The sequence below is a fragment of the Nothoprocta perdicaria genome, unplaced genomic scaffold (assembly GCF_003342845.1).
Source record: "Nothoprocta perdicaria isolate Ctin4 unplaced genomic scaffold, notPer1 scaffold_126, whole genome shotgun sequence".
In the NCBI taxonomy this organism is placed as follows: domain Eukaryota; kingdom Metazoa; phylum Chordata; class Aves; order Tinamiformes; family Tinamidae; genus Nothoprocta; species Nothoprocta perdicaria.
The window spans coordinates 148123-158361 of record NW_020454383.1 but is presented as its reverse complement, the minus strand read 5'-3'; the positions used below and the strand labels follow the sequence as shown (position 1 = coordinate 158361).

Below are 10239 nucleotides of genomic sequence, written 5' to 3'. Positions count from 1 at the left end.
TGTATGGTCCTCTGCTCTTCAGGTGATTTTCTGACCTCAGCACTTAGACTGAGGAGGTGGTCACATCACCTGGGTTTGTGCCAACACTTCCCCATGGCTGGCAAGAGCTATAGAGTGACATTTCCAAGATTAGGCGGGAATGATTGCTCAGACACCGCTTGTCCTCTTTTGCAGGGATACGACCCTGACATCTATATCAAGCTTTTCCAGGAATTACAGACCTGAGGCAGGAATTATCGAGTGAGCATATTCGGTACTTTTTCTGCCCCTCTGGCCTATAAAATCTGTAAATTGACTGGTTTCTTTTAGTCTTGCCCTGTCTCCATTTTACCTCCTCGGAGAGGGTACACACTCTGTCTATTTTGTCCTAGGGCTGGCCTAATAAATGGGAAGTTCAGCTACTGGTAATGGAGTGAGGTATGCCCTTATAGGAAGCAGGACCTATTTGTCTGTTTTTTGGTCTGTGATTGAAACCATTTATTTTTTGGAATGAAAACTGCAGTCAAGAATCAGTAATAGATCAGATCATCTTTAGTCACTAACTTTACTGACACTATAAAAGAGGTTTTAAGAATAATCAGTGAAGTGATACCATGTCCACTTTAAAATTTTATCTTCTAAACAGTTCCATATTTTTATGATTGTCCTCATTTTCTTTGTCTTTAAAGTCCTTCTTTTCATTCCCCTCCCCACCATGTTTTAAGGTGATACTCATGCCTGTTTTCCAAGTTCCATCTCTGTGCTTCCGGTCTTTTTCTGTGCTTTTTACTACTGCAACTTCTAGGTGTCTGAGTCCTGCTTCAAGGCTTCCTACTGTAGGCAGTGTGAACAAAGCACAACAAAAAAAACCCAGACCCTACCTCAAGGAACATTGTCCATTTCCTTGTGTGTCTCTAAGCCCTTAGAACAAGCCCTTATTTAGTACATGGTGAAATAAGGATACCCTACAGAGTATGAGATGCCCATTACGGTGAGCTTGCAAAGGGTAGCTGATGGTCTTTCTGTCCCTGGCAGGGAAGCGCTGCTGTGTACACTCGCTGGAGAGAGGCAAAGGGGTGAAAAGATGGAGTGGAGGCCGGGAAAAAAGACCCATGCACAGAGGAACCTCTTTGGCCCCGTAGACCATGAGCAGCTGCAGCAGGATTTCCAGCACATGCTGCACAGCAGTATCGAGGGAGCTCGGCAGAAGTGGAATTTCGATTTCCTCCAGGACACGCCAGCCGAGGGGCTTCTGCAATGGGAAGAGCTGGAGGGCCACCAGGTGCCTGCCTTCTACCACAGCTGCGTGGTGGGGGAGACTCAGAGACCTCTGCAGCGCTTGAACTGGCCCCTGGGCTGGGAGGACAAGATTCCGCACTTTGTCCAGGTGACACTGACTGAGAAATCCAAATCTTCAAAGAAAACAGGGGGCAAGAGGAGCCCAGAAGGGAAAAAACGAAGACAGACATCTCTGACAGGTGTGTGAGACCTTTGTATGGCGCAGGTGGTACAAGCTGGTCCTACCAGCTCCTTTAAAATTCTTCTATAGGGCCATAGACCCAGCCTTGTTTTAATAATAATAATAATAATAGTAATAGTAATAGTAATAATAATAATAATAATAATAATAATAATAATAATAAAAGGATCTTTTTCCTCAGAAAAGGATATGAAAGAAAGAATGCAAAGTCTTAATTGAGGGACTTAGGTCTTTTTCGAAGGTGCTGTTCCACAACCTCCCTGCATTCCTGGGTGAGTTGTTGAGGCCTTGTCAGCATCAGAACAAATAAGATAATGAACACTTCTTACAAGAGGATGGTTAGGCTGGTTACAACGGTTAGACATTTTAAAAGTCACTCTAAGAAAAGCAGTGAGAAAATTACCGGAGCAAGAACCCAACAGAAAGCAGGGTTACCCATTGGCTGGGAGCTTGTTTGATTATAGTTTCCAGAGGGCAGTGAGGAGTATAGCTGGCTCAACTGAGCTCTAGGAGGAACACCAGCAACCAGAGAAAGCAGCCAGTTCTCCTGCTAACTTCAGCCTGGATTTTATGCTCAGTGAAGGCATCCAGGAATTTTAAGGGCAGATCAATCTTAAACTTGGCCAGGAGACAGAAAGAGGCTAGGTTTTAAAATGTTTCTCACCAGGACTTGCTGCCAGATGCACAAAGGAATGGATTTCTTGTTTCAGCACCCATAAAAGAGTTTCAAGTTTTTAAAAGTCCTCAGCATCCTGCATGCTAAGCTGTTCTGAGAATCTGGCCCCTCATTTTGTCTTCCCAGTAGGATTTGAGCTTATTTGAAAAATCTGATCCAGTAGATTAGATTTCTCTTCTCCTTACTGGGATTTTAGTTTATTCTGGACTGGGGTTTTCAAGACATAGACAAAAGATTTTCTTTGGGGAATTCAATGTGAGACACCAGCTCAAAATTGCTTGGAAGATAATTGAAGCTAAGGTTTCAGGAAACATTTTCTGAATAGTGATGTTGATCTCAGTAAGTCAGACAATAGAATAATTTTCTATTTGAGGGTATGAAACTTAATTGCTAGAGAGAGGTTCAGGAAGAGGTTGGAGATTAATGAAGACTGGAACATTGTACAGTGGAGTGCAGAACAATGATATTTAATGAGTGCACTTTTCTTTTCCAAAGCACTTTACAGCCATTAACTAATTAACAGTATAATTTACAGGTAGGAGTACAGAAGTGTAATTCAGAGCACAATGTTGTGATGGTTTGAGGGAACTGATGTTCAATTGTAAATCTCTCACTAGATGTGTGGGAGTAAATTATGTAGATATTTCCAGGGGATATTTTTCTTCCGTTCTGTTTTCCCCAGGCAAGATGCATTTCAACAGGGGATGTGGAAACCAAAATACCACACTGCACAGTTTAACACTTTCCCATATGTTTTCATAAGAGAAAACTCTTTAGTCTAACACTACCCTTCTCCCCAAGGAATCTGAGTGTAACAGGATGGGCCAGGAAAATCATTTGCAGTCCTTTTCTTTGGTGATGCTTGGATATCAGGGCTTCGCTTCCTCTTTCTCCCAGAAACACGCATGCTAGACTATAGCATCAGTTGCACGCATGCTAGCATCAGAAACACGCATGCTAGACTATAGCATCAGTTGCATAGCTAGGCAATAAGGAGACTACATGGCATGTAGTCTCCTTATTGCCAGCTGAACAATTTATCAAAAGTTTCTTTCTGGCTGCAGAAACTTTGTTTCTCTGGACAAGACTACAGTAATTCAGGCAAAACCAAAGGCAGGATGTTATGACAAAGTGATAGCTATTGATAAAACTTGACCTCACTTTTTAGTCCATTTGCCCAACTTCTGCCATCCCAGAATGAAAGGTTAATTTAGGATCAGGTTCTCCAATTGGATTTGAACAGTTATCTGCATCTACCTTTGGTCAAGGGGAACACTGTAATGCTTTACATTAAGATCCAACAATGTGCATTTAATTTAAACTTTAAAAGACAGCTGTGGCCCATTAAATAAATATCAACGTATTAAAAACCATCCATGGGATTTTGTGGACGTTGGCGCCTCCAGAATGGAAGGAATAAAGGTTTTCTTGCCATTTTTGACTCCTCAGACATGTAGAGAAATAACTACTATGGAAGTGTATTCTTCTTTCTCCCAAACCTTTTATGTGCAAATATTTTATCTTCATTCATCTTCCTCAGTGTAGTTCCAGTGTGTTTCTGCTCTGCTGTCTGTCTGGGATAGCTCCAAGTTCAAAAAGCAGCTCAGCTACAGGTCCTTTTGGCTGGTTGGTTGATATGTTTGTTTGCTTTTTCATTTTTGTTCTTTTGTTGTTGTTGTTCTTTTGTTTATTTGTTTTTTGAAAGCTGGGTTTGTCTAACCAGGTTGGGCAACCATACTGGCTGTCTGCTGCTCTTCTTTTCCAAATCTGTTGGCTTGTCTCAGTCTGATACACTTGGACCTTGTAGGGTCACACAGCTTTCCAGGAAGGTGACCGTAAATCCTTGCCTCATTTGCTTAATGTCAAAGGAGAGGGAATTGGCAACAATTCTATGTTTTCACTTGCTGGTCTTCCTTCTGAAGCATATAGTCCTGAAACCCCAATTTCTGCAAGATAAGTGGGAGAAAACAAGGGAGAAATAAAAGCAGGTGTTCAGTTAGGTATATTTCCCTCATAAGTCCCCGTGCCCAGGATTTCCTTCTGAACTGGCTGCAACTGCTTAGTACTTCACTTTTCCAACTGATGTGCTTTTTAGAATCCCTCAAAAGAATCAGCCTATTTTCATGGACAGGTCTGGGGATCTACATCCCCCTGGCTTTTAAGTGCCTCCATCAATCCTGAAATGAGGCTCAGGTAATAAGTATGCAAGTGTCTAAGCAGTTTAGCTCTGGCTGAAATTCTTCACTGGATGAAATGGGAATAATGACTATTTAAGACTCTTATGAATTTTATCCACTAGGCATAACCCACTATGCATTTCTTTGCCCAAAATGCAATGGAAGATAGCTTTGTAGAAGTCTTTGTTCTAGAAAAAAACAGCAGACGTAAGGATTACATTTAGTAACGTAGGCTTTTTATTCTTACTGTTATTCCTCTCCTCTGCAGTCCCACTGAGAGACTGCAGTAGGTTGTAATAATAGCAGGACTGGCTTTTCTACTGAGCTAGCAGTGCATGCTCTTGCCTGTGAGAACACACTCTCCTTGGGATCAAGTCTCGCTCCATAAGTTAACTTACTCAGGACTAGATCCAGTACGGCTGTGCTCCGTTGCACTGTGCCATGTAGACATATCTTTAAGGAAATTGGCTCCAGGAATCACTCTGCACAAACTTGGCTGCGAAGACTGTTGAGTTCCAGCCATCCTGCCAGTAATATTCTGTGCTGAAATTAATACAAGGCTTTATGCTGCTGGGACTCAATATATGTTGCCAATTTGATTATATAGGAAGCTTAAATTTAAATATTATGAAGCTTGGATCCTCAATTGGTTTAAGTCAGAATAGCTTTGTTAGTACGAGCACAAACAATTTACAACAGGTAAATACCATTAACTCTAAAGGTAAACAAGCATTTAGCTTCCATTTCAGCAAGCTTTGACCTGTTTACCTGGAAAAAAAAAGTTTGTTTCATTTTGTTTTGTTTTTGTGCTGTGAAGACAGAGAAGCAACTCCTAGGTGTTTGCTATAATTATGTTTCTGTAGTTTAGAAGGATTTAAGTTTGTACTTAAAGCAAGAATTTAGCCGTATATATATATATATGTATATATATATGAAAAAGTTCCATTCTTGATCTATGATGCATACTGTTTGTGTGGATAATTAGGTTACAATTCAGTGATATAGTACGATTTCATGACATCATCCAGGAATCTGCATTTGACCTAATAAGTAGAAATAAAATGCCACATAAATACAGTTCTTCTGATGTTATTTTACAGTCAGTATGCTTTGTTATTTTTAAGGAGGAGAAACAACTGTTCCTGACAGGAAAGCACTGAAGCAGTGGCTCTAAAAGTTGGAGTAAAATGTCACATTGCTAAGCTTGCATAAGAGGGTCCAAAGTCCTTTGATCTGAACTGGACAAAAGCCAGCACATTTCCTTTGTTTTACTTGGTATTGCAAAGCTTTCTATGGAACATACTAAAGGTATTAGTTTTGTTCCTTCACAAACCTTAGAGAAGTCCAAATGACTTCTTTGAAAAAAAAAAAAAAAAAAAAAAAAACAAGATTTGAGGGATTTCTTTAAAGCAGTCATTATTGGTGCTGCAATTTTAATTCCCTGTGTCTTTGGTTGCTCCACAGATTACTACTCAGCAAAGAAGCGAGTCAAAACAAATATGCAAGCTGCTGCAAAGAAGTCAGCTCCTTGAACGTGAGCGTAGAATTGTTCTGCACTGGGGAGCTCAGAGACGTCTGCCAAGTTGCCTCGACACTCAGAAACCACGTGCACAAGCTGTGGACACTTAGGGGCGTCACTCAGAAAGATACTCATGGCAGCAGCAATGAAAAGTTTTCTGGGCACAGAAAAACTTTCATTGGAATGGGGTCATTGGAATCAACTGGAATCATTTGGATGGGAAATGGCTAGGCCTAAAAACTGGTGGGCAAGCTGGAGTGCTGCACCGAAGGCTAACAGTGTGACATGCATCAAAAATAACTCTACAGGAGAAAGTGGTGAACAGTTGTAGCTGTATATGTGTAATAATGTGCTTGGACTTGTCTGTGTCGGGGGGGTCTTTTGTTTTTCTGCCTTTTCACAGCCTTTCTCTTGTTTCTACCAGTGAATGCTGCAAGTTTTCACCATCTCAGATTTACAGGTCTGACATACACAAAGGGTCCCAATTCACCCATGATGTTTTTCAGGCATATAATATATGCCTGTTTTCTTGCTTGCAGCTATTTGGGGCGTAAACAACAGAATTTGGATGCCAAATGTATATATATGTGGTTGGGGTGGAAATGGAGAAAACTAATATTTTTCTTGGGAAAGTTTCCATTTATATCAACAGTCATTTAGCCCTGTATGTCTGCCCTCCTAGATCCATCCAAGAATTAGGTAGTTAATCTTAATTAATAAGGGTGGAAATTTGCTGGCATATTTTTGTGTCTTTGAAGTCCAGTTCTTATCAGTTGGGCCAAATTCACCCTTCATGTTTAGTCATGCTCTTCCATCTATGTCAGTGAGTTCACATGGTGAAAATTAAGACAAAATGGGCTGTGCATTTGTCCACAGTCTGCTGTCTGCCAGAACATGCTAAGAATGAGGGAAACAGTTACTATGTTGTGCTTTTATCCATATTGATAGTATTTCTGTGAAAAGATAAAGGGCATTAACAACACTGAAATTTCCATTGCTCTTGGTGTTGCATGGACTGTTTTTTCTAGGGCACTTGGTAAGGTATCCTTTTTCCACCACCTCCTTTCCATTTCCCTTCCATATTACCCTGACTAGTTTGCATAATTGAGGTTTTACAGCACATAATAATCAGTGGGTAAAGCAGAAAATGAAACCTATAAAATATACACTCTAAATTATACTGCTGCATATGGCCTGAAGATGCAGATTTAATGAACACATTTGGAAAGACCTCTGCAAATGTGAGCATTTTAGAACTTCATACCATGATGGAACATTGTTTTTTTGTCTCAAATCTATCCAGGCTAAGGCTTTTCTTGAGTAATAAAAATTAATGTGCACACGCATGTGTGTCAGCTGTACACATGAGACACATGAGATGTGGTTTAAGGAAGCAGTACACTCCATTATATGCAACATCAGTATGGTTTAGTCTTCCCCGACCCCCCCAATAGGAAAGCTAGAGTGCTTAGATGTAAATGATAGATAGTTTGCACCAAGGGGCAGGATGCAGTCATTTCAGCCCTTTCTCTATATACTGCGATAAAGGTGCTCAGCAAAATGCAGAGTCAGGACCTTTTTTCCAGCCGCATAGAGAAGTGACCCATGAGATACGTTTTTTTCTTTTAAAATTTTGATTTAGTAAGGAACTGTGGAAACAAAACTTGCCACAGCTGATAGCAGAGGGAGTTTTATCCAAATGAAGCAGGAGGAGGGCCTGACTAGGTGACAAGTGCTGCTAGCAGTGCATACAGTGTGGTTAGGGGACAGGCCCTACAAGCTTTTTAGCAAGCTGAGATGTAGCATACAGGTGTAGGGTTGGGCTTTTTGTATGTCTGGTTGTTTTTGATTTTACCTTTGCTTGTCTCTAGAACAGACCAAGGTACATCTTTTTTTGTTCATGTGCGGTTTTTTGTAATTCAGAAAAATATCACAGCTGTTGCTCCATGTGTCTGTGATTTTAAATCAGACCAGGGACACTGTGCATCTTTGTTTTGTAAAAATGTTTTTTAGCGTTACTTTCTGACCAAGATGACATGAACTCTGCAAAAAAGCGTACAAGTGTGCCTTGCACAAGGTCACTGTGAAGCTCAGAGTCTCTCTTTTTCTTTTATTTTTCCCAAGGGGAAAATGGATGCTTCTTTTTACTAGCAAAAATTAATGACTATTGATGCACTGCTATGCCAGTGAACCAGGAAATCTATTTTGGAACCAATGTGAAAAAAAATCCTAGCAGCTTATACATATGTTTAAAAGTACATATTTGCTTTAAATGCTTTGTGATCAGGGCACTAGCATGTCCTGGGAATTCGTAAAACCATTATTTAAGCTATTAACAAATTAAACATCACATTTTTTGATTCCCAGTGCAGATATGAGCTCTGTAGTGGAATTTCAATATATTCAGAGTAAAAGGTCAAGACCACAGTTTAGAATTAGATCTGTTGTTGTTGAGGTCTTGCTTGTGGCTGTTATTTCTGTGCTATGGTGAAAGAAGAATTGTCTGCTGATTAGACAGAGTGATGTCTTTGCCGACTACAGATTTGTTAATATTTCTTGGAATGACTCAATACTGGAAATGGAGATGGAAAGTGGGGAGGGGAGAGAGATAATGTTTTCATGCTGTGTTTACAATTGGAAGATTCTTATACTTTTACCATGTATACGCATCCCTCTCCAGTATACATCATTGCAGCTCTGCAGTCCTGTAGGGAATCTGCTTGGGTTTTCATTGAAGGAGAATTGCAACCGAAGTGTTTTGCACTAGTCTGTTACTTTATGGAATAAAGTTACAAGCAGCTGCGTTGCCTACCATTGCCTACCTTCGGCATTCACACATTTTGAAAGGCAAAGAAAAATGGTTTCTGCAATATGACTACTGCAGATGTGAGTGTGACAGCCAAAAATGACAGCAAACCTCTGATTAGTATCTGGGCTCCTTCATGAGGAGGGTGGATGAAGTGTATCGTCTTTTATTTCATCAAATGTGGAATATTGTATTATTTTGTTCATCGTGTAAATTGCACTTTCTTGTTAAATACAGAATTCGTAAGGAGATAGGTCAGTATGTAGCAAAGCTATGATAATAATGATAATAATGTTTATTATTACATGGGTCTAAAACATTCCCATTCTTTAGGAGGGAAGGAGGCAGCAGACCTGCTTGAGAGAGCAGTACACAGGAGCTCTATTCCACTTTGCTCCATTGGCAGATACAGCATGTTGGACATAGCAAAGCTTGTCCTGTAGCAGACTGCTGGTTTGTTGCGCGTGGACTCGGATTGTTCACATGGGTACACAGCCAAACCCCAAAGCTTTCTCATAAAGAGGACCAAGGGAGAGAGTTCAGAAAGTGAAATAAATTGGGCATTAAAGAAATGGTAGCTGCACTGGTCACTGGCCTTACACAGCGGTCTTTGCACAGCAGAAGGAAAACCAAAAAATATTGTAAAATACTAAATTATCAGGAATCCATTAAATATTGTAATCTCAGTATGCTGTAAAATAGATACAACTACATCTACCTGAGCCATCCTTCTTCCCTTATCTGAATATAAACTGCATACATGACTCAGGGCCATATATTATGCAGCAGCCACAGCCTAGCTTCTACTGGTACCATAGTATGACCAACATATGCATTAAGGAAGTATGCAGTTCAGGATTTTACCATCGAAATGTGTCCTATGTGCAAATGAGACAGAGTAAGTCCCAGAGCAGCTGCTGCACTTGCTTTATGTTTTACACAAATATGGGAATCATCACTCAGGTATGGATCATTCCATTAAATTTCCTTCCACAGCAACTAGAGAAGGTTGTTCCACTTGGGCAAGAGTGCGAGGAAAGGTGAGATTCTACATGCTTTAGTAATTTTCAGGGTGATGTAAATACAGTTTTCTTCTACTTAAGCAATTGCTCTGCAAACTATCATAAATAGCCTTCTTTTAGATAGAATGGGTTTCCTGAAAAATCTGTCAGCTTGTCGCTCTAGATGCCTTGCAATTATACCATCATCTTTGGAGACTTTGTTAATAGGTATTGGGGGTGGGGCTTGAAATAGGAGTGGATCATAGGAATGGTTGGCTGGAAGTGACCCTATGATACTGTCCAACCAGCACTCAGTGTAGGATCAGGACTTAGTTATTCCAGAGCTTGTTGACTACTGTGAAAAGTGATTTGCTTGGTTCATGTCGCAAATTAAGTGGGTAGCCATGATGCAACAAAGTTCCTCCTGAGGTTCAGAAGGTTTATGTTATAGAAGGTAACTTTCTTTCCGATATTAATTCTGCTTTGTTCATAATGTTGTAATACTGTAGAATCAGTTAAATGCAATATGATCAAATTGATGTGCTGAACAGTTTGACAGCTGTGGATATTTGCCATGTCATCAATAAAAGCTAGTGCATAA

The 10239-nt window shown here is 40.2% G+C and overlaps 1 protein-coding gene across 1 annotated transcript; it reads left to right on the top strand.

Annotated features, from left to right (window-relative positions):
* The first annotated feature begins 1031 nt into the window (after positions 1 to 1031).
* On the top strand, positions 1032 to 9750 carry LOC112942339 (cyclin-dependent kinase inhibitor 1-like). The gene is made up of 2 exons (XM_026033244.1): positions 1032 to 1457; positions 5777 to 9750. The coding sequence occupies exons 1-2, from the start codon at positions 1064 to 1066 to the stop codon at positions 5842 to 5844; spliced, it is 462 nt and encodes a 153-aa protein (XP_025889029.1). The 5' UTR covers positions 1032 to 1063; the 3' UTR covers positions 5845 to 9750.
* The last annotated feature ends 489 nt before the right edge of the window (positions 9751 to 10239 follow it).